The following is a 25,249-nucleotide window of genomic DNA, read 5'->3' on the forward strand; positions in this document are numbered from 1 at the left end:
TGTGGCTCCAAGGCTGCAGCGTGGTGGATCTGTATCAGCCACAGTGTTCTGCCTCACTCCTTGCTGCGTGGAGCACGGTGTGGTGGTGCCAACCACAAGCATCTGATTTCCTAAGGAGTCACAGCACAGCAGCAGCCAGCTCCGGGCACTGCCGTATGCCGCACCTCGTGGAAAAACCATTGTCAACTGCTGTGCAAAGCCAGTTAGTTAAACACTGCCAAGAAATGGTTGAAAGCAGTCGCAGTCTCCCCATCAACGTGGACGGGCGACTCCCACGAACCTGTAAGGACACAATATTCCTCCAGACAGTGCCAAGTCTGGTTGCACATTTTACGCCGCTTCGGTAATGACACCGGTTTGAAGCGATCCAAGCCTCAGTCCCAAAGGACAAGTATTAGAGAGCAGGAACTCCAAGTTAAGCTGTGGGCACACAAAGTGACTTGGGATGAAGTAGCATTTTGCTTTGCTTAGACTATTACCCTGGGTGGAGCACAGCAGCTGGTCCAGATATCCCTGAAAGGCACTTCCCTGCGCAGTACAGCTGCATCCTCTGAGTTTTGTCACTGCTGAAGACCAAGAAAATCCTCGTTTGATTTTAAAACTGCAGTGGATAGAGAATGCTGACTCAGGATTTTACCTATCCCCCCCCACATCTAGTACTGCTAGAAAGGTTTTGTGTTCATACACCCAAAGCAAGAGGATAAGAATAAAAATAATTCTTCTAGTAGAAGACACTCACGATACCAGTGCAATGCACCAAAACTCATCAAACTGTCATTAAAATGCAGCCTGATTTGAATCCAGAGAAAAACAGCATTCTCTCTACAATTTTTTTCCCCTCTTGCAAGACCTGCCAGCAGTGCCTGCTGCCTCGGCTGCACTGCGAGGTGGGGAAGCTCAGCAGACAGCGCCATGAGCCTCAATAAATGAGGTTCAGAACAGGGGGGAAGGGAAGGGAAGGGATGAGAGAAGGAAGCAGATTACTGGCTGTGGCCAAGGATATCCTCATTATATAGAAAGGAGATGAAAGGCTTTACTTAAAGTGCCAACGTCAGTTCAATGTATTTATAAGGATTCAAACAAGTCCCACTGGTGCAGAAGAGCCCGAAGGAGCTTTGCGTTCGTGTCATTTAATGGCTCTTTGTTCACTGAAGTCAAAAAGCAGTGGTGGGTTTGAGGGAGACTCCGGCCAGGCCATGCACAGCTTCCAGGACTAAAACAGACATCACTGGAGAGTGCAATGAACTATGGTGGGGCAACTGGAATTAAAAGGCTGTTGTAAAATAAATCCTCTGATAAGAGCAATCGATGCTGTATCCTAATTATGTCTTTTCCCATCCTCGTCACCATTCGTGCTGGCTGCTGACTCGTGCAGCCACGAAGGCACTCCTCCCAGGCAAAAATAAGAAACTACAAGAGAGGTGGGGACTTTAAAAAATACACTTCTGCCAATTTCTTTTCAATCCAGCTCACTGAATACAAGACTTAAAAAAAAAAAACCAACCCTCTGCAGCCTTTTGTTCTGTGATATATTTTTATTACTGGCAAAAACCATTAAGCTTGAGGTTTTCTTATTTTATCTTTGCATTCAGTTTTTTGGGGTGGGTTGTTTTTTGGTAATCAAAATGGCAATAGTTTATTATATGCTTTGAGGTTTCCTGCACATAAAAAGAAAAAAAAGGCTATGTTACTATTCCTGTCTCTATTTCAGCCCTTTTGCTTGCTCTGCTGTGGGCAAGACATCAAATCATAACCAGCAATTTCATCTGCCTCCTAGTTACCAAAAATTACTGCTGCACCCACTGGTGATTCACACACCGAGAGCGACACACACGCACGCATGTTTGGTACCAGGACATCCATCTGAACTAGCAGATGTCTGGCAGCTCTATCTTTCCTTCATTAAAACATGAAAAGAAGCTGGCCTGAAAAGTCTCCCTGATAAAGTAGTGGAAAACACACATGCACTTTCAAAGGGGGTTTAGGCTGATAAGTTGGAATATTTTCAAGGCAAGAGGATGATACTGGAGCATTATATATCCTTGAGATATGTTATCTGAAATGTACCGTTCTTTGTCAAAATGGATCTGTCCAAAGGCAAAAAATCCAGAAATATCTTCTAGAAGAAATATATCCTCCAGAATATCTGATTATTTCTAAGAAAGACACAGAAAGGGAGAGAACCCAACCCAGCATCAGTGGACACCTTTCTATGTGATCTCATTTAGGTTCCTGCTCTGGTAGGGGGATTGGACTGGATGATCTTTCGAGGTCCCTTCCAATCCCTGACATTCTGTGATTCTGTGATTTGAACAATACTCCAGCTCCAGTCAGCCAGGATGTCCCTCAACCTGTGTGGATGATGTCCCTCCAGTAAGGCATGGCTCAGCATCCCCCTCAAACACACTGAGGAGTATTGCCTAACACCCAACTGCATCTCACCATCTTCCACACAGCATTTGCAGAAGAACATGCTCATTTGCATCCCCAGAACAATAGAGAAATTAATGGAGATGACTGCAATTCTTACAGCCTTGTGTCTGCAACAGTGGAAAGGTCAAACAAATTAAGGCTCTGAATTCTGGGCAGAGATTTCAAGCTGGCTCTCTAACATTCGCAACACAAGGGAATAATTAGAAAACATCCGTCAGCTCCGTTTCCGTTAGAAAGCCCGTTGCTGTTAACATGGTGATGAGCCGTCCTCTGCATAGCTAGATCTGCTGTCAGATTATGGTCAATTATTTCTCCTCAAGTATTTCAACTCACAAACACAGACTTTACATCCTCTCAGCTCTCAGGCATGGCGACCACACACAATAACCCTTTGCAGAAAGAGCACCGAAACCCTGCAGAGCCAACCCCAGCAGAAAACTACCGCAGCTCCCAGGGACATCAAGGAGGGGGAAATGGTCCCTGCACTAAAAAAATCTCTAGGTGCTTTTTAAAAATATATAAATAAATAAATAAAAAATCACAGGATTTCCACTCTGAACACACAAAACCCACAGCACCTCCCTCCTTGTAACTCTGAAGCTTTATTCAAACCCCAAGTTCTCTTTTACAAGGAAGCATCCTGCTGAGCCCATAGGATGCTTTTAGATCGGGGGGACAGAAGAAATACAGGACACACTGCAGCTTAAAGAGCACATTTTTTACAAGCTGTGCCACGTGAGAGCTTGCACACCCAGACATTTCACTCCCCACGGAGCTGGTATGACCTTATTTTTAAGAGACCAAACCAACCTGGTCACCCCTGGGATGCAGAAGGCTGCTCAGAAGAGATCTGCTGTTTTGGCACTGCCTTGGGACTCCAGGCTTTTGTATCTCACAGCTGAGGTGGAGATTGCCAGTTTATAGAAATCTGGGTAGGGAACCATAAACCTGAGCAATGTCCCCAGCTATGCTGAGAGGAAGGTGCCAAGAAAGATTCAATGCAGGAGACTCAGCAGCGTGACTGAGAGGAGACAAAATCCCTCGCCAGCCCTGGCAAGGAAAAAAACATGATAAGAAGAGATGATTTAATATCAAAGCCTCTTCTGCCCCAGGAGAGCTCAGGGGAAAGAGACAAGAGGAGCCCACGTGAACCATTTCCCCACCACGCTGCTGCTGTGCAGGCAGTGATGGGACACATGTACCTGCTTGTTACGTGGCGATGCCCCTTATTCCTTCATGTACTAAACTCATTTTCCAGCTCTCGACAGACACTGGGATCAGCAGCATTTCCCTTCCCTGCCAGCTCCTCAAGTCCCACCTGGAGCATTGAGCTGTGGTCAGGTTCAGATCTCCTTGGATCCAGGATTCCCAAGAACGGACACTTCCATTCAGCACTATCCCTATGCTGAAAGAGTCACTCTTAAGCCCACTTACTCCTTAACTTTCTCCCTGGCACAGGAAAGCTCACAACTGATGCACATTTTTGTGTTGTAGCACGGTTGCCAAGGCTAATATTGATATCTGGCCATAATCCTTCCTAACTCCATGGAGGGCTTTGGCAGATCAGCGTGTTGTGGCGAAAAGGTTTTGGGGTTAATGGGTGCTTCATAAAAACCACGTCCTCAGAAGTTTTAAAAAGTGTTTCTCCTCAAAGATTACAACAACACCTCCCACCATGCCCTCTCCATGCCGTCCGGCTGAGCAGCGCTGCCCTTGTCCCACTTTCCCAGTTTGCATTTGTGTCCCTTTTCACCCATATTTTTTTTTTTATTATTATTATTATTTCATTTGAAATGTTTTTAAGTGCTGAGTTAGCTGAAGCTCCATTACCTAGAAATGGCACCAAAAGAAAAAAAAAATAAATCAAAAAACAAAAAACCTCAGACTCTTCTGCCTTTGGAAATAAAAATGTTTTGACTGCCAAAGAAAAGAGAGAGTTACACCCATGTAAAGTTTTCACTTAAGAAGAATTAATATAGTCAACTGTTTTTTGGATGGACTGCCAGCTAACTACAGTATAAAAAAATAAAAAAAGAAATAAGAAAATAAGAGCCCCAAGCCCTGTCCTCTCCCATTAGACTCGCTCCAGTTTCTAGCTTTTACTGGGTTCCTGTTAAGAGGGAAATCCTCCGTCACCTCTGTCTAGACTACTCACCTGATTTTTTTACTGGATGAAGTAGTGCTGAAAATCTATACTCTCCAGAAGCAGATATGTAGCTTCCAGGACCATAAGCCTTTCAAGGCACACAGACACAAGCTGTATTTTAGACACTTACAATATTTTGTATACGTGTCTCTGGAGCATTAATCCAAATGAAATTCCCTGCTATGCTATTTCCTTGCTGACCATCCATTCAAACATTCCCACCCACAAAATGTTTCAAAAAATGCCCCCTTAAAATAGCCAGAAGTTGCATGTGCAATTCCTAGCATGACTTACTCCACAGACTATAGGATTTTAGCTCGATCCCTGATGTCTCCCACAGAGCCGATTAAGCTCAAGATCTGTCCAGAAGGACACGTAATCTCACATAAAATCGCTGCTGAATACACAGCCACACTAACACAGCTAAACTCCCAGCCTGGATAATTAGAGATTTTATTCCTCTATTGTCCAACAGCAGATTTCATGACAGACTCTATGAATGCCTCTCCTTTAACTTCCCTGATAATCATTAGCAATAATTAAGCAACGATCACACAAAAGACAGAAATAAGAGGTTCATCAGAAGGGAGTGATTTATTTCCTTTTTCTTTTTAAATAAGTCCAGCGCTCGTGTTCATACTCATGAGCTGATATTTTCCCAACTGTCCAGCAAAAACATGTGGCAGGGGAAAAAAAAAAACCCTAACTCTGGAGAAATCAGGCTTTGGCTTTAACGCTGAGAAGCAATGCTGAGTGCACATCTCATGAGTTCGCTTCAGCCAGTGCTACGTAAGAGGATCTGCTTCAACATCTCTCCTCGTGTCGACTCACACTGCAAGAGGGACACTGTTTTGTCACCTTAATTTATGACAGCACAGGGCTGACAGTGGCTGGACTTCATTATTCATTTCACATACCCGCTTTCCTGGAGCACTGAGCAGCCCTCACCTCGGCACTGCAAAGGATCTCGCTGCTGCTCTCTCCTTGTTCCGTGCTTGCTGCTGTCTGTCTGCTCCCTAGAAAGAGACCTAAGGGATTTTAAAGTGAACTAGATCAGCTACTCAACCCTTTCTTCTGGACAGAGTGGTGAGATAAAGAGGATTCTCCACATCAGACATAATTCTCTTCAGAAATTCTCTTCTCCAACTGAAGGAAACACATTAAAATGCATCACTTGCAATTAAAAGCACGCTGACTAGATTTTTCCCACTGAAAAATGATATAAAAATCCAGCTCCTGAGTACATTTCCTTTCCTTCCTTCCTGACTTGGAAGTTTCAACTTCTGAATAACCATTATTCTGAATAATTCCCCCACAGGCACAGCCCTGAAACATCTCACAAACTAGGACATCTCAACTATATTCAAAATTCCCAAGTGCTGCTCTAACTTGCTTATCAAATGTCTGATTAAGAAGGCGGGTGAAGACAATCAGTCTCTGCACCAGTGGCTCAAGTATCCCACACTGTTGCTCAATTTCATCCTGGTTTTGTTATTTTTTGTTGGTTTGTTGTTTGTTTTTTTTTTTCTAGTTGCCTTCAAAAATTAAAAGAGGGCAAGCAGCTGTTCCAGCAGACAGCTCCCGGATTTCCCTCAATGTGCGTCAGTGGTATGATACATGCTACTTCTCAATCTGGCGGCCATCCTTCAGACACAGAAGGAAATAAGACCGTGGTCATATCTAAGCTACTGAAAATCTTGGACATATAAGTCTGTAAAATAAGCCAGACAGACAGCTTTCCGTGCTTGTACTTTCTAAAAATGAATCACAAAAAGCCACGACAGTAGATGGAACCGTTTAAGCCAACCAGTTGAAAATAAAGCCAAAGCAGAAGAGCACTGCCAACGTTGCTCCACCGTGTCATTTCACATGCAGGAAGGTCTTACAGCATTTGCAGAGTCTTAAATTAAGCCATCAGTACCAAATAGGACAGCGTGTAGACATTCACCACCACTGCTCAGGGAAGCAGCGTGGCGAGCCTCCAAACTTTGCCTTCCTACAGCCATTTTCTACTTCGTGCCTTTTCACAGCACATTTTCATGCACAGCTTCACCTTAAATTAACGCCAAGATGTACCAGCTGCACAAGAATTCTGCATCTCTTCCATCTTCAAAAAATTTAGCCTGAAGGTCAGCTTATCGGTTTCATATCAAAAACCCAAGACACAGCCAAGAGTCCAAGATGCAACTGAGCTCAGACTTCCTACGTGAGGGAGTGAGGCTTTTCAGCCACACAATGACATGGCTAAGGCCACAGCAAACAGGGGAAATGCTACCACATAGAGTCACACATCCTTGCTGGAAAAATCTCAAGAGGAGCAATATCTGCTCTGGGCCCACTTCTTCCCATGGAGTATGATAAAATTCACGCTGAAGTCAACGAAAATGTGTCACATCGTGCGAGGGAAGAATTTACCCCATGAGCCAAGAGGGGTGAAGTAGCTGTCAGTCTGTCCTGACGAGGTGCAGCTGACCCAGGAAAGAAGCCAGACCCCATATATCCTGACATCAGCTGATAAACCCTCAATGAAACTATTTTGCCCCAAATATTATTCTGAGAGGGCAAAAATACGTGCTTAGGAGACATTTTCTTTACTACACACATTGCTGGCATGCTGAGAAACATGCATGGGTGTTACCCTAAAAACCTGGTAGGTGTTAACCTGACACACACAAGAGTTTCTGCCTCGTAGTAGCAGAGGGTCACATTAAGTACCATCCACGAGACAGGAATTTTTGCCAGGACTGCGATGGAGTATCTAGGTCGAAAACAAAAATCTGTTTCACTTCCTTGCCACCTCCTGCCTAAAAATTCAACCCAGATACCAACATCCCAAAGCTGTCCCCAATTGCAGGCAAGCCCAGAGAACATGTCTCACTTCAATCCTTCATGTACCAGTTCCTGCCTGACATTCTTTCAGATCAGGATTAAAAAACCCTCCTACCTACCTAGAGAAGGCTCATCGCAATTTAGATTTTAATTAAATGCAACATTCAACCCACCACAACCAGAGTCACATTAAATAGGTGCAAGTGGCCAAACAGAACGCCCAAGGCGTAGGCAATCTGGCTGTGCAGTGACAACCCAGATGTTCCCTGTCCGTGCCGCCCTCCCACCTCCTCACGGCATTAGTCACTCAGAAGACATCAGAACAAAGCCACATTCAGACTCACCAGATCAGGTTTTGTTTGCTTCAAGACCACAGTGGTAGACAGCTGTTGCATGCTTTCCCCTAAAGTTGGAGTGAGCTCCTCACAAGCTTTGATTGTGAAGGACTTCTGAAGGACCCTAGCCCAACCTCCTGCTTGAAGCAGGGCTATTGGCACAGCTTTGAACCCTATGAGCTTCATTATGTGGCCACTGCCCCCTGTACCATCAGGCACTACTGAAGAGTTTGGTTCCATCATCTTCACTTCTGCCCTTCAAATAGTTGTAGGTGGGTGGCAGATGACTCCTTAGCTTCTTCACCAGAGGAAACAAGTCCTGTTCTGTCAGATCCTCCTTGGAGGACATCTGTTACTCACAGATCTCTGGCCATCTTGGTGGTCTTCTGCTAAACCCTCTGCAGTTTCTCCATAACCCTTTTGAGCTGAGGGGATAATTATTTCAGATGCATCTCACCAGTGTCAAGCAGAGGGGGTAAGAACTTCCCTCATCCTGCTGGCCAAGCTTTTAACGTAGGTAATTAACACTTTGATTTATTTGTGATAATTGTACTCTGGGTTTGCACTCAACCTCGTGCCCACCACAACCCCTGGTCCTTTCCAGCCAGCACTAACACAGGCATCATTCTACTCCACGTGCAGAACTTTTCATTTTTACATCCTAAACCCCACAACATTTCTGTCAGCCCAGCTCTGAGCTGACTGAAGTCCCTACACACCCTCTAAGTAAAATGAGAACGGTTTGCTTCAAAATATGTTCTTTGTATGATCCTCCCTCTATCGTTCCTTGGCCTAAAAGGATCATCCCCACACTAAATCTCCTAGATATCCTGTGACACAACATTGAAGTGCTGCTCTTGTCATCCACTCTCCCCATTTAACAAGAGATAAATACACCACACGCGTCAATACATGTGTAAAAATCTGGGTAACACAGCACTTCCCTGCCTTGAAGGTGTAAGTAATTAAGTTGATTGGTAGGCAGCCATTAAAGATGGAAAAGTAACAACAATATTAACATGTTTGCCATCCCCTGAACTGGTGCTGTCTTCTGTTTAAGACAAACTGGAAAGGTATTAAATAGATTTAAAGCGTAAAGGTTCTAAACAGTTCAATTTGGAACATTATTAAACTATATAAAAATCAGCCTTTATGTAATCAGAGAAAAAACAGGGCAGTTCAATCCGTAACATTCTTCTCGCTTGTAAATAGGCATTTAATCAACAGAAGACAAAACATGGCAACCTGGAAAACCACTGAAGTGATCAGATTTGACAAGCGAAGCCCTGGTCTTCCTTACGTTCTCCATTACTTTAGGAAAAAAAAAGGCAAGGAAGAAGCATTGGGCTTCTTTTGAGAGCAGCTGTTGGCCTTAAAGGGGATGTAAAGAGCCCCTGTTCCACATCACACCCTCTGCTGTACAACTGCTGGGGGGTTTCACACCCAGCAGCACAGCCAGGACACGGGTAACACCTCAGCCCCTTTGCTCTCATGGGCAACTTAATCTATGGAGAAAGAAGGGGTTAAACCCCCAAAATTAAAACAGGGAGAGTTTTAATGGAGAGAAAGAAGGGGTTAAATCCCCAAAATTAAAACAGGGAGGGTTTAAAAACATGAGCAGCCTCTGCACCCCACCAGGCAACTGTAACCATATGCCATAGCCTGTGGTTTTGGCTCAACACTTTCAGTTGACATCATACAAAGGGCCATCAAGGAGAGGAGCTGAGCCCAGACATATGTGTGGATCAGCTCCCTCAAAACCAGGAGAGCCCATGTTTGCAGAGGAAAGATTAAAGAAGGGATGGAGGTGGGGAGAACACAGCTTTTTCCCTCCTCCACCATGCAGATACATCTGTATGTTTGTCTCTGCAGTTTCTCCTATGCTCTTCAAAGCAGCTTCATTTCTGAGTCACACAGACTGTGATGGGAGCTGCAGGCTGGAAGCTGGTGACCCTCAAGCTCTGCAGCCCTGTTGCCCCAGCAGGCATCCTTCCTTCCAGTGAGAGGACACCAGGCTGGGGAGGTTCAAGCCACAGCAGGCAAAATCCCCATGTCAGCCCTGCCCCACCAGCCCCCACACTCTCCAGGCAGCAGAGTACGTGCAGTGATGGATGCGTGCCCCAAAAGGGACGTGTTTTGACTCAAAGCTCACCCCAGCATCCTCAGGATGTCACCTCTGAGGGCTCCCATGCACCAGGTCCGCGTCTCACTGCGAGTGCTTTGTTCTGGTTTATGGCCTCTTGGACTGACAGCTGTTTAAAAGTTCTTTTTTCTCCTTCTTTTTTATTTTATTTTTTTAAAAAAGGAAGATGCTGACATTGCAAGTGACCACCCAGGCTTTCAAAGCACTGCAGGAGGCCAAGAAGGAAAGTCACCCATCAAGCTGCTTGTTATCCTGATGTGTCTTTAGAGGAAAGGCAGTTCCCACAATCAGTCCTATTTACTGCAGTCAGTAATTTTGCCTGGATGGCAGGACCAGCTCCTTGGGTACTGCTCTAGTTGCACATGAAAGCTTTTGAGGCAATATTTAAAATTAACAAAGACAGATTTTGGGTCTCCCTTCTGCAAAAGTTCAATGTCCATGTGCTGACTATCAGTTTTAACGGACTCACGTGATGCTGGTGGGTGCAGAACGCACAAATACCCAGCCTGACGGGGAAAGATTGTGTGTAACAGTGTTAAAAGAGTGACAGACCTGTCACTTTTAGCAGCTCAGCCTCTATCTCAAGATCACAAGCCCCAAGAATAAATGTAATTTTCCTTTGGGGTTTACCAACAGCGATGACTGAGCAAGACAACACAAAGAAGGAAGCGGAAGATTTCAATCTCTTCTGAAAATCTCTGCCGTAGTGAGAGTGACAGGGAACATATGGCTCACAGCCATATTATTTGTTTTAGTTTATTATGCATAGCACAAGACGAACAGTAACAAGTGTGTGTCAAGATGTGGCCCGTCAAATGTGTTGAAAACATTTACTGGGCCATTAGCAATGAAAAGGTTCCCTGCCCTTGTATTACACAGATAGAGGTTTAACACATGCAACCCAAATTTAAATGGATTGCCCAATTTGCAACCAACAGCCCCAAGACTCAAATGTTTTATACGCAAGTAACTTGGACTCCTTCTCTTAGAGACACGTGAGCAATTGCAATTGGAGTTGCGTTTACGCATCCAACAGGCAACGGGCGATTGCAAAAGGATTGCAAAAGGGTTGCACTTTCCAGTGGTTTAGCAAATGGCAAACTCCAGTCCAAAGGCCGTTTATGAAGCTTCAGTAACTGTAAGAGAATGAATGACGCAGGGAAGGACCTCTAGAAATTGTCTAGTCCCACCATTCTGCTCAAAGGAGGGCTGCTCAGGACCCTGCCCAGTTGGATGCTGACTGTCTCCAAGGGTGGAGACTCCACAGCCTCTCCAGGCACCTGGTTCCCATGTTTGACCATCCGCACAAAGTTTTATCTTATGTTTAAATGTAATTTCCTTTATGCCAGTTTGGACCCATTGCCTCTCATCCAGTCACCAAGCACCACTGAGAAGAGGTTGGCTCCATCTTCCTTTCCATCCCACCAGGTTGGGTCCACTAGGTTTCCATCCCATACATGTTGATGAGAACCCCTTGAGCCTCCTTTCTCCAGGCTGAACAGCCCCACCGCTCTCCACCTCTCCCCACACACCAGATGTTCCAGTCCTCACACTTGAGTTCTCAAGGCCTGTCACTGGACTCACTCCAGTACATCCACATCTCACTTGTACTGGGGAGTTCAGCGCTGGACCCAGCACTCCAGATGTGCCTCACCAGAGCTGAGCAGAGAGGAAGGACCACCTCCCTCAGACCTGCTGACAATCCTCTGCCCAACACATCCCAGGATGCTGTTGACCATCTTTGCCCCAAGGTCATATTGATGTCTCACACGCAACTTATTGCCCACCAAAACCCCACCTCTCTTGTCTGAAATGCTGCTTGTCAGCCACTCAGGTCCCCAAACTGTCACCTGTATAAACTCAGCAAGCAACTTGACTTCTTCCAGTTGTCTTGGTCCTTGTTTGCACTCACATAACACAAACATAAACAGCTGACTCCCAAACTCACATGGCAAATCCCAAAGCCTCACCCATCGCATGGAGTTGTTAGAAAAGGCCACCAGCACGGACACCTGTCAGGGCCTTTTCTTGATGTGAGGGAAGTACAAAGCTCAGATGATCAGAAAATCAGCCTAATGTTGTAATCAGTGTAATTAAATGGGCTTTGAACCATTAAAGGAAGAGCACAGGAGGAAATAACACTGTGAAACAACACGTAAGGACAGCATTAGCACAGCAATCACTGCTTTCAGACTTGAAAGGAAACAGCCAGGTAACAAAGAGCCTGCCAGTCAAATCAAAGCTTGAGACAGCACATTAAAAAAACCCCTCAAACAACCTTCAAATTGTCTCACTTTGAATTTGCATTCTCTCCTCGAGAAGATGATGACAACCTTTTAATCTCTGCAAGCAAGACAAATTACGTTATTGTGATTAAAAAATCCAGACCCTTCTGTTGCACCAGGAGGTGGGACACACGTGGTACGGCACCGCGCCGGCCCCTGCTACAACAGGAACAGCACAGCAGCAGTTCTTCCCTGAGACATCTCAGCTTCTGGACAGAAAAGAGTTAAACTCATAAGCTGCTACGACTTAACAGATGATCAGCTCCTTCATGCAGAGCACCAGGCTGACCAATATAGGAAATCCAGAAGCAGCTCTCCCAGAGGTGAAACTGAATTGCACACGCCCATTATTTGATTTCTAGCTGCATGTGTAACAAAATTAAAAGGGGAGGGGGGAAAAAAATCAAGTTAATTTTACCAAAATCTAATTGGAAAGGGAAGCCAAACAAACTGCCACATCTCTCCTTTTCCTTTTCAATAAAAGCTCCCTCTGTCAAAGCCTCAACATCTTGTAAGTGCATGTCAGCAAATCCACTTAAAGCTCCAACACAGAATTTTATTCTTCTGCGCCCGTGCAGCAGAAGAGATCATTCTTCCTTTGTCATGCTGGAAGGATTTGGGCTGAAAACTGTCAAGAACCAAATTTTAAAGCTGGGCCAGTACTTCCCCTCACTTTTTCATCCTGGTAGGGTCTTGGTAGCAACCTTCAGTTTCAAAGGAAACTGGGGAGAGGTTTAGCAGCAGCACAGAAGGAACTAAAGTGTTATCTTTAATAATTACCAAGAAAGACTTTCATGGCATTACCATAGGAATTAATTTTTATATTAATATTTAAAGCATGAACAAAGGGAGGATGCTGGAAGAAATGATGGGGGGGGGAAGTGCTAGCAGTTTGCCATTGCAATGCACTAATTGTAACTTAAGGAAAAAAAAAACAAAACAAAAAAACCCAAAAAACCCAACAAGATTGAGACCCCTAAGGAAAACTGTGCTGTCCGGATAACAGGGTCAGGTCAAAACCAGAAACACTTTCTTCCCCTAGACATCTTCTCAAGTGAATAGCAAAGCCTACCTCGATTTTTACAAGTCTCCAGAACTGTTCTCTGTTCTATACAGCTTTTTGGAAACACAAGCCAACAGCACAGAGCTCTCTTAAGCAAACCATATAAATTATGAGGCAATGAGATGCGAAGAAAAGAGTTCCTTTCCAAATTCTGCGGCGTTGTTCTGAATAAAGACAAAGTTTGGCATCATACCAACTCCTAAAAATATAGGAAATTGTCAGACCAAATTTTAAACTGTATCTTAAAAAGATTAGAAATATCAGACATCCCCTTCGGATCATTGCTTCACAGCAAGTCTGAACAGCACCGTTTAAAATGAAGTTGGGTAAACCTCAAACAGGCAGAGAAGCCAGAGCTCCAAGGATGCAGCGGGGATGATGAAACCCAGGCCAGCGTGCGTGCAGAGAGAGCTGTAGCGCTGCTGCCGAGGGCTGCGTGCACATGGCTTTACTCAGCTCTCCATTTCACTTCGCTCCCTTTTTAAAGAGGCAGGCAAAAGCAGGGACAAGAATGTGCTTGTAGCAAATTAGCTTGTGAACCTGACTGCTTCCAATGGAACAAAATCCTACCAAGTGCTTTGACAGGGCAAGTGTAGTAAAAATCCGAGTCATGCAAGACGCGCAACCATCAGAAAGGTGGGGGTCTAGAGTGAGTCTCTCTTCAAAACCCATTATTTCAAGAGAGCTTGCAGATTTCAACACCACTCCATGCAGGAACTGTGTTCTTCACTCTCCTTTTCTCTGCCAATTTTCCTCAGTTTTTTGCATTGTTTTTTTTGTTTTTTTGTTTTTTTTTTTTAAATAAAACTTTACACCAAATGCTGCATTTCCCAACAATGCACATTTATTCCCTGCTCTACCAGTCTGGTATAAGGCTTCTTCTAGATTAATTCTCAAACCATTTTAAACATTTGGAATACCTCCCATGTGGGGGAATGACACAGAGCCCCTGGTCCCTTCACAGACAGCCCAGAAGTGGAAAAAAACCTTTAAAGAGACATTTGGATATTAAAGAACAGGCCAGGGAGCAGAACATCTTACTCCCTTCAACTCACAACACAAGGTGAAAGATTTGCTTTCCCTGGAGTCTTTGAGACAATCTGAATTTTGGAGTTTGTATGGTGGTTTTGAGATGTGAAAGCAGCTCGTTCAAGAAAAGAAGGAAGATTTTTAGCTCTTAGGGAGGTAAGTGCATTTAAATCAGTTACTGCAGTTAAAGTGAATAATCAAATGCTTCAGAACCTCACGTTACAGAATACTGTGAAGAAGTTTAGGGGAGCATGCATGGGAAGGATGGGAAGACTAAAAGCTAATAAGAGAGCACTCCAGTTCCAATTTCCCAAGGCTGATGTCCTGAGGACTGCTATGACAGCAAAAATAACAAGTGTCTTTTTTTTTTGCCCTTTCCCTGTTAGCAACAGCTATAAATGTCATCAACAGTACCAGCAGGAAACCTCCACAGAGGGTAGGATGTGAAGAAATAAGATGCTTGCTTGTTTTAGAAACCATTAAATTTGCCATTTCCACTGAACTCCTACAGTCAGTTCTTCCTGAGAAGTTCAGGGATTCAAAAAATAAAAAAGCCATCCTAGCAGAAAGAGAAACTGCCTCTGCAGCAGAGGAGCGAGCGGTGACAGTCCTACCCATCTCCTGTGGGGCCTTCCAAGTCTGATGGGATCATGACCAGCCGCTGCAGGCACTGGAAGAGGCCAAATTCCTCTGGGTCAAGAGGTTCAGAAACTAAAGACTAAGCCCTCTGTCCTTACCAAAAAAATACAAGATGATTTCACAGGAAAGACCTCACAGTCTGAAGGACCCTGCTCTGAAATTCCCATGAAAATCTCCCTTCTCTGTCTAGATGCCTTAGAAGAAGGAGCACCTTTTCAAAAAACTCTTCTTTTCTACCTTCAAACAGATATTCAACACCACGGAATTCTGTCTACAAACTTTCAGTTTTTCTCAGAGATCCTGGATAAAGTTTACAAAACCCTTTATATTTAACTTGCAAGCTTGTGGAACTGGAAGTCACTGGGACACAGAAGCAAAGCAACAGACGTGCCTGTGTCTTTTTTAAGCGTGCTTCTTTGAAGTTTAGGGACTGAACAAATCAACTAAGTACAGGAGAAGTACAATTAAAACCACTTCTAGCAAATGCCTTTTTTGAGGTCAAAACCAGTGCTGGAAAACAGCAGCACTCACAAGAAGCCTGTATAAGCAGGATGAGAAAAATCAGATGCCTCCAGCTTCTGCAAATACAAACCCTTTTATATTGCAACTTGCTGCAGTCGTGTGGTGGTTTTTTTTCCCTGATGGTGGGATACAAGTCTGAGCCACACAGAACAAACAGGGGTATTTACAGCCCAGCATAGCAGCTCTCAGACCGACTTGAAACGCCTCAGTTCAGGAATCAGGCACAGTTTTACTCCGGGAAGGAAGCTGACTGCAAATGTATGCAACTGCCACAACCCATTTCTTCCTCGTACCTTCCTACTCGGGCCCCTGATTTTACACCACCCTACAGCCTGCACCACAGAGACACCCACAGGAGCTGTTATTTGTGAGCCTACAACTACCCACTTGAAGGAAAAAAAAAACCCAAAAATTAGATCTGTCAAAATAATTTTAGAAGACAGTAATGTCAGTAGTGCCACTGAAAAGCAGATCCCTGCCTGCTTGAAAGGCAGATCTTCACAAACAGCAGGTAGCCAGCTCCAGCTAATACCTGCCTTCATTTAGCAGGTTTAAAAAAAATAATAATTAAAAAAAAGATCAGTTGAGCTGCCTCATGCACCACAGATTCTAGCACGCTCTCACTTTGACAAAGATTGCTTGTTAATACAAAAAAGCAGTGCAGGAAGAGCAAGAATCAGCTCCTCGCAGGGTGTTTAATTCTCCTGCAGCGTGTTCCTGGAAGGGAACAAACCCAGAGCTGCACAAACATTCCCACATTCTCCCTTCCCTGGGTGTTGTGAATATGACCAAATGCATTTTGTTTTAAAGGTCAGAATTTGTCACAAGAATGTTAATGGCTTCACGAGCCTTAAAAGTAGCACTTCCAGGCTCACCTGCAGAGAGTATTTGAGAAATAGTAGTCAAGAATATAATTTATCAGCTAATACTAAACCCCAATAGCCAGGAACCAGAACACTGCAGAGTATCTGGGTGTGTGGAAGGAGGGGACACAGCACAACACCATGGCACAGCCCTTCTCCCCGCTGACGACAGAACCAGAGCAGCCCCAGGCCTGGACACACGTCTTGCAAAATGTCCAGAGTATTTTGGGAGCTATTTTATAGATGTGTCTGTTCTGGAAGGATTATCAAGTCTACTGGCAGCAAATACTAATCAGGGCACACCACCTTGTAAAGCAAGTGAGGAACTGGTGCTACTTTACAACAGGAGTTGCTGGCTAAGACCATGTTTTAGTGCTTCCAAAAGACAGGAACACACAGCTATCTAATGGAAAATAGAGTTTGGTGAGTTCAGTGGACAACAGCACTAAATAAAGCAAAGATTTCTGCAAAGACACACAACAAGAGCTGCAGGTAACACTAGATGATGATGCAGCAGAGGCTCCAATAACTGAAAAGCCCAGATGCATTAAAAAGGAGAAAAGCAAAGCAAACATCTGCTGCAGGACTAGTGTTTAAATAGACACAAAATGAGAGATGTTTTCAATAAGTGAAACATTAAAGGCCTCTCTATTGTCCACACTACTTTACCACCCACTTAAAAAAAAAGAAGTTGGAGAGCATTTCCAAATCCATCTTCATGATTTAAAGGCCGTTCAGGAGTGTTATGGAAACCTGCCTAATTCGCCTAGACAGTTTTGACAAATCCAAACCAGTGTGTTTAAATGTTTAGTGAGGAAACATTTTTCAGGAGATGTAATACCTTTTATTAGACCAACAGATATAAACAAGGAGCCTGGGGGGCTGGGAGGGCAAAGAGATCGACAAGCTTTCAGCATCTAAGTCTTCTTTTCCAGTCTGCAGAAGGGCTGTTGGCCTGAAAACCTTTCTGGTCAGACTAAATAATATAAAAAAAAAAATTAGAAAATTTGGCTCCTCTTCTAAACTTCCCTTAATTTGTACCTTTAAACTGTCAAGGCTTCAACATTACTTCAGTAAATGATGAATACACCTTTGGACGGTGTATTTGAATACACCAAAAGGTTTGAAAATCCTTCCTTTATACAATGAGAAAACTTAAATCCACATATGGGAAATGTACAATGTCTTTGCTTCCCTGTCCCACAACATAATGTAAGCCCTCATGTCCTTCACCAGCAGAAATTAGACTAGATGTGTCCCAAGCCTCAAGCTGATAACGTGCTGGATTGCCAACCACTGGTCAGTGAAGTAGCCAGAGAATACCAAGAAGATACATATTCCTCCAGACTTTCTCTTTGACAGCTTCACAGAAAGAGCCCTTTTTCTGTCGACATGCAGCGAGGTTGGGTTGGGGGGAAGCAGCTCTTACCAAAGCTTGTCACCACACGCATGACGGACTGGAACACGCCGCTATCCTCAAAGAGGATGAAAGTGGGAATGCACAAAAAGTCATTTGAGAGTTGTGTTGGGAGAAACACGACCTCAGTGTAACGTACCTCTGGAATTTCTCTGCTGCACCTGGGGACTGCAGCATGCAGGAGCAGACGCCGGCCGCGTGTCCTTCCTGTAGCGAATGCTGCAGGACCACCAGGTATTGCTCAAGGCAGTGACTGTCTCAGCTGGCCACCTGGCTTTCTGCATGAGCCATTCTGCATACACTGCACAGCCTTTTAAAGGAGATGATAGTTGTCTGATCACTGGAGATGTTTGAATTGCTGTAATCTCATCACCACCAAGGTCAGTTAGTGGGTGTTTTAGGAGCTGCACTAAGGATATTGCTAGATATGAGAAGCTTACAAGGATGTGGAACAGGTTGGCCAGAGAAGCTGTGGCTGCTCCTCCCTGGAAGTGCTGAAGGCCAGGTTGGATGAGGCTTTGAGCAACCTGGTCTAGTGGAAGGTGTCCCTGCTGATGGCAGGGGGGGTGGGACTGGATGAGCTTTAAGGTCCCTTCCAACCCAAACCAGTCTGTGATTCTCTGATCTTCACCAAAGGTCACTTTTAATGGTTTGATATATTCTGGGGGGAAATTTCACATTACAGCCACCACCACCAAAGACATGCTCTACTGGCAGAAATACAGATACACCCTCCTGGCCAATTACTCCTACAATTTGGTCACCTTACCTAAGGAAAGCAAATTATGGTACTGTCAGGAGATCTTCTCCAACATTTAGACACAGCTGGATAGCTCAAGCAGCAAGAAGAGAAAACAACATCAGCACTGTAACAACTGGTTTCTGTGATTTCTCAGATGAAGGAGCAGAGACCACAGCAAGCTACAGCTGAGGGACAGAGAAGGAAACCCAGAACTGCACCCATCCTTGTGTCTGGTCTCACACCCATGCAGTTCTCAGAAGAGAGTTTGATCTCCCTGCCAAGCAGCCGCTCCTGGTTCCAAGCCCGGACGCAGCGAGGCTGCCCGGTGTTACGAGGACGGTTAGGCACTCTGCCCGACTGCGTGCCGCACCAAGTGGCAAAAAGACAAGGCTGCAGCAGATGTAACTCTTAAGAAACACCTCTGAGAGTCCTTACCAGTGTATTCACATGCACCCTGCAGAAGGACCTGGATTGCTAGCGACACTGGAAATCTGTGCCAGGTAAAGACAATCTGCTTGGAAGACAACCATGAATTAAAAAAAACCCCCAAGATATTTTACACACCAGCTTCCCCCACTCCTCCCCTAAAAAATACGAACCAAAACCAAGTCCAAATATAAGTACCTACAGGCTAATCCAGTACCTTAACTCAGAGAGGTCAACTTTGCATTTGACTAATATATTTTTTAAGATTTTTTTTTTTACAGTCACACACCTACAGTACTTTAACCTGCAGAAGAAATTCATGGAATCATGGAATCACAGACTGGTTTGGGTTGGAAGGGACCTTAAAGCTCATCCAGTTCCAACCCCCCTGCCATCAGCAGGGACACCTTCCACTAGACCAGGTCCATTCTATCCCCCTTCAGTCAGCTGAGTAGCTCACGCCAGATGAACAAATTCCTCCATCACCGCATATATACTTTGGTGATATCAATAGTGTATCAATCAATATTAATGGTGTATTAAATTATATTATATATAGTTTTTGCTGTACCCCTTAGTAAAAAAGCCTTAAATAGATGCCTGAGGTCTTTTGGGCTGTTACTAAAAGCAGAGACAAGAGTCTTTGAAACACACGCCCTTGCAGGGATCTCTGCTCATGTATCCAATTATGTACATTTCTATTTCCAAAGGTTTTTTTTCCTCATAAGTGTCTGGAATAATCTTGAAATTTCTGCAGTATGCAAAACTTCTGGGATGAATTTAAATTAGCATCTCCAGCATTTTATGAACAATCCCTTACAAAGAGGAAAAATAAAATACAGGGTCCATTGTTCAAAACAGGTTCTAGGCAAAGTTTTGTCCTAAAATTCCTGTATGACTTTTGGGAAATGTCCATTCCATAGAATGGAAATTGGAAATGGAAATTGGACAGGTACAAGAAACTGCTCTTCCATGCATCTAATAAGCCAGATGAAAGACTGTCTAAGCAGTATTACAGATCGGGCAGAGTCATCTCTAACCAGGCATGCTCTCCCTGCCCGTGGAAGAAAGAAAAGGCCTATTTTATTGTCATGTGGGCAGGACCTGAGATCATGTGCTGGAGTCAGAGAAGGGTGAAATAAAGAAAAAAAATTAAAAGGAAGGAAAAAAAAAGAAAAAGAACTTGTCAAAAGATACTTTATTGCTATGGATTCCAAGCCAACTGTACAACAGGATTTGCAGGAAGCAGACAGCTCTGCCAGACAGCTGTGAGAACTTCACACTCATCAGACAACCAACCTCGGCTCTAATCACCACCTCCAGTGCTATTCCAAGAAAGATTTGCTCAAAATCTGCAAGTTAAAAAACAATTCTGTTTATAATTATAGTCTTGGGATGGCCAAAGGCTCTCTCTTACCCCAGATGAGAACCCGTCAGGGTTCAGCAATCTGAAAAGAAAAAAAACAAAACAAAACAAAACAAGAAAACACAAACAAAGCATAAAAAATCCAACAAAAACCCCAACCTCTCTCCAACCTCCAAACTTAACAAAGCAAAAGTAAGGTGACACACAGCAGGCAAGCACAAGCAGAGCCGAAAACACAAGGCAAAAGGTGAGGTAATACACAGGGCAGTGGTGTCAGGAAACCAAACACATACATCTGGAAAGGGCACCCAGAGGAAATGGGGCTACAGACCGATAATAAACAGATTAAATCTAATCAAGGAAATAGAGATCCTTCCATCACACTTCATCCTTTAATGTGGTGGTCTTGTGGTCTGAGTGTGTTAAGCACACACCCTACACACAACACTGCTGTTGGTAAATACAGAGTCCGGCTAAAGAACAAGGGATTTTCCTAAGCTTGACCCTACAGAGACAGAATATCACGCTGTATTGCCCCAAGCTTTGCATTTCAACTGTGGCAAAAGTTAAGGATAGAAGAAAGACACTAACTCACATGGGTGCACAATTCTTAGAGAGTTTTGTGTGCTGATGGTTTAGCAATCCTACCATTTTTAATCACAGCTGTGGTGAAAGGTGATGTATTTGCCCATTATGGCTTACAACTGGGAAATATTTATGGAATGAGCAGCATTTTAGCATGTCTTTATTTCCAGCAGTTAAATGAGGCTGCTGAGAATCCTCCTTAACGTTGTGGACATTTGTTTCATTGCATGAGACTTCGTGCTCCAGTTTAGGATTAAACTGTCATAGGGGGATTTACTGATTTAACTGAATACTTGCTTTCTGAGAGAGAAAATCCAGTTGTCTGCTTCTCAGCTCTATCTAGCCATCAATATAAGCCAATTTCAATTTCAGGTTTCCTGAATGCCTGGATTAAAAGAAAGAGAGGTGAAAATAAAAATCCTTTTTTTTCATTAAAAAAAATCAGCCAAGACAACAACAACAACAAAACCAACAAAATAATCAAGCAAGGTTAAAAAAAAAAGCATACAGGTCTTCCTAAAGATATTGAGAAGTCTCTTCTGCTCAGCTTTTATTACTTCCAGCTTCCTCAAACACACAAAGTTGTCAAAATCTGACATGCAGAAGGGACTATGGCAGGCCTGCCTTTTGTCTGCTGTCCAAACTTGTTCCATCCTTTGGGTAGCAGCAGAATGGAAATGAAGCAGAAGCTTTAGTAGCAAAGCCTTCGCCGCCCCGGGCAGATGAACACCCATAAAGCACAGGAAGGCAAGCTCCCTCTCAATAGAGCTAATCAGATCAACAATTACTTTCCATGGTGTTGTCATGTTCAAGCATAAACATGCTTATCTTTGTGCTTAAGATACAGAAAAGGCAAAGCACTGCTGCAAAAATCCCTTTTTCATGTCTGATTCTGTTGTGGGAGCTGTAATCCTGAACAGAAAAAAAAAGGATTAAGAACAAGGAGTAACTTCATTCTGTCCTTAAAACTCCAGCGTTTAGAAAAGTCTATGGGATTGCAGGTATTACTAAAATTCAGGGGTTTTTTTTGCCAGTTATCTTTCCATAAGGCAAAGTAATACTATTTATTTTAAAGATTGCAGGCAAAAGGAAAAGGACAACATGGTCAAGTTAATACTATAAAAATATCATGTTCCAACTACAAAAATCATTATTAGCAACAATTTTTTAGGAAACAACTCTTAAGCTGTTCACTTTTCAAAATGGTTTGTCACCAAAAAAGTCTTCAATTTAAATATTCACTTCTGTGACACCAATTTCATAGACATGATGAACTACCAAATCCTCTCCTTATTCCACAGAAGAAACAGAAAAAACCCCACAGCACAAACAGAATGAGCAGCGCACAACTGGAATGAACACCAGCCTAACTTCCTCAGAAATATCTATAGCTTTAAAGTCAAGGTAAGATGATTTAAATGATAGCAGTGGTAGAAAATACTCCACAAAGATATACTCTTTACCTTCTGAAATAAGTGCCATCCAAGTGCCTACAAAATTCTTGGAAAATCACTTAACTACTGCAGGAGTCCTCAGATCACAAGAGTCTTTGCCTCTGTCAAAAGCCTGATTAAATTTAAACTGTTGGTTTAAAACTAAATCCTGATACAGACTCATACCAAAGAAATAAGTTTCTGAACAAACAGTGCCTTACTTCCCTGGCCATGCCAGGACTTAAGGGGTATCTGGTTTTTAATGAGGCACAATTTCAGGTTACGATTGGTTCAGCAGGTCACGTCCATCGCTGTTTTGGGTAAGTAGAGCAGCAGGGAAAGGCCACTCCGATGGGTTCAGGAGCAGCCTGAGCCTACTCAAGGCATAGCTGATGCTGCTGGAAGGAGCCCATCTTCCTCCTCCTCATGCTGACACATGAAACTGTGGGACCAGCCAACTCAGAGAGCTGATTTGGCTGAAAAGTAATCACTTGGTATGATAACTGCCAAGCATTTTCTCGGAGACACTAGATATTCGTTCCACTCCTCGCCTGCGTCTTCTATTTCAGAAGCGCCTTAGCCTGCTGTCACATCGCCCTTACACAAAAGGAAGGCCTGTTTGCATGCAGGCAGGTTTCCAAGGGGAGACAGGAACAAGAAGGTGGCTCTTCCCCAGGCAGGGCCAAGCCAGCAAACACGTCATGCCACCCTCCTGCACCCACTTTGCCTGCCCTGACACCAGCCAGGATTTTCCGACTAAGCCCCAGGGGTCAGAAACCAGCACTGTAGGTTAAGCACAGTTTAACCAGCCGTGTGACTGGAAATGTTTCCAACAGGAGAGAGAAGAAATACAAACCTGACAAAAACTCTAAGAGCCAGAAAACTCAATTCATCACTATTATTGATCATCATAAAAACCAAACAATCTAGGCACTGCTCTTAAACCATTAGACATCAGTAGGAAAAGCAGATGCGTCTTTCCGTCTTTCCCACCTGCACACATCCAGCCTCAGGCCAAACTTCTTTTAGAAAGGATATTAACTCAATTAAATTTAAAAAGCTCTTGGCTGCACGTTGCATTGTTCAGATGTTCCCTCTCTCTGCAGTGCTCTTTGGAGTGCTGTAAAGGACAGGGCAGATTTAAAGAGAAGGAAGATGAGAGAAACAAGACAAGGCATTCTAGTTAAAAGCAACCCAGCCCCACGTATAAATTGAAAGTTCAACTGACAACAAGATTTAGCATTGCAGTCTAGTCAAGGAAGTTTTCCACCAAACACTTTGGGTTCCCAGGACACAGAGGAGGAAAGCACAAAAGCTGTTGGTGAAAACCAGGAGACAGCACGTACTCAAACAACTTGGTACCAGGTTTGGGCAATCATGCAGAATACCGCGTGCTAAATCTGCCAAAGTCCAGCGAGCAGGTAAGAATTGAAGGCACTGACTTGACATTTCTTAGTATTTCCCAATACAGGAGGGTCTCTTGGGTCTATTGTCTCCATAATCTTTTCTCTCAAAGCAAACGAAAGACACAATCACCAACATCTCAGAAATGCTTGTGCAAGCTCAAGATTGATATTACCAAAATACACACACTCAGGTGCCCGTTTCTTTTCCTAATACCAAAAATAACCCTATACCATGAATCTTCATTAATCTTCATTAATCACTACATTCAAATACAAAGCACCAACCTTTATTAAAGTGTTTTCACACACCAGCAGCAAGGGCAATACCTGAACCTGCGTTAAGCAAAGGGAAACACTACAGATAGAACTCTCTCCCACCAGCAATTAAAGAGGCTCTTCACAGAAAAGCTGCCCTTTACAATGTTTGCCCTACTTAGCATTAGCTCTCAATTAGTAAGAGGCAGTGCTCCAGAGGATGCTAGAAATCCAAAGAAAAATATTAACAGGTAGAGAGTGTAGAGGCTGAAAGCTGTTAAATGAGCTCACAAGATCCTCCAGGTAACAATAAGAGGAGGAAAATGGGTTGAAATAAACTGAATGCCACTTCGCAGTGCAAAGCAGCGAGGTGAAGCGGTGCAAATCCACGACACCGAAAAGAAAACTGCACACAAGTCATTTAATTGCAGAGGAAGGTTAAAAAGCACCAGAAATTAAAGCCTGTGGAGAAATAGGTACATGGGAGAAGATGACCCCAGGATGCAGGGTAGCAGTACAATTTTTAAAAATCAATGCTCTTTAAGATAACAACATTACAAACAGAGTTTAAACAGCAGCAGTGACACAAACCCATCTGGGAGAGGGCAAGCTCTGGAGATGGGCTCATCACTTAAATCTGGAGGAAGAAACCAGAAGGTGACACCGAGCTGCTAAAAGCCTTCACTCACATTTCTCATGAAACAGAGAAGCCCACAGTGCTGGAAAAAAAAAAAGGGTCAGAGGAACAGTTAATGTATTTCATCTCATTTCATGCCGTTGACGCAGTGAAACCAGATGACACGAATCCAGAGTTTACAAGCCAGCTGGCAAACAATTTGGACAACTCAGTTAAGACCAAGGCGGCACCAGAAGGAACTTCAGAATATAAACATATAGCAGCCACGCTGTGCTGGATTAAAGGCCCACCTGGCCAACGTCTTGTCTGACAGTGGGCAGTTGCGAATTCCTCTGGGAAGCGTCCAAGCGACGGGGCAGATACAGGATGGTCCTTGCCCTCGTACTGCTTCCCAGCTTGCAGCAGACAGCAGTCAAAGAGTTTCCTGAACTGGAGATTGCATTTGGACCGTGATGTTTAATAGCCCCTCACAGACCTTCCCACAAAAGGAGAGCTGTAGTGTTTTTACATCTTACAGTGTGAGCTAGAAAGCAATTTAATCACCAGCACAGCAAAAAGGCTATTGCTTTGGGATATATTAATGTTATCCCCACGTTCACGGCTGAGGAGCTAAAATCATACCTGTACTCCAATACTGCACCTTCTGCAGATGTTCCTGCCAGAAAGCTGGCTGCAAAACTAGAAGAGGTAGGGAA

General features: G+C 43.8%; 1 protein-coding gene across 1 annotated transcript in view; it reads right to left on the minus strand.

Annotated features, from left to right (window-relative positions):
* Nucleotides 1–20,054: 20,054 nt before the first annotated feature.
* Nucleotides 20,055–25,249, minus strand: part of LOC104522762 (chondroitin sulfate synthase 1) — a gene marked incomplete at its 5' end in the record, with an annotated part of 28,324 nt that continues 23,129 nt past the window's right edge. The window contains one exon of the mRNA XM_010165140.1: nt 20,055–20,224. Within this exon, the coding sequence (XP_010163442.1) occupies nt 20,198–20,224 (27 nt within the window). The remainder of the gene's footprint in view (nt 20,225–25,249) is intronic.

Source organism: Antrostomus carolinensis, unplaced genomic scaffold (assembly GCF_000700745.2).
Source record: "Antrostomus carolinensis isolate BGI_N321 unplaced genomic scaffold, ASM70074v2 scaffold17230, whole genome shotgun sequence".
NCBI lineage: Eukaryota > Metazoa > Chordata > Aves > Caprimulgiformes > Caprimulgidae > Antrostomus > Antrostomus carolinensis.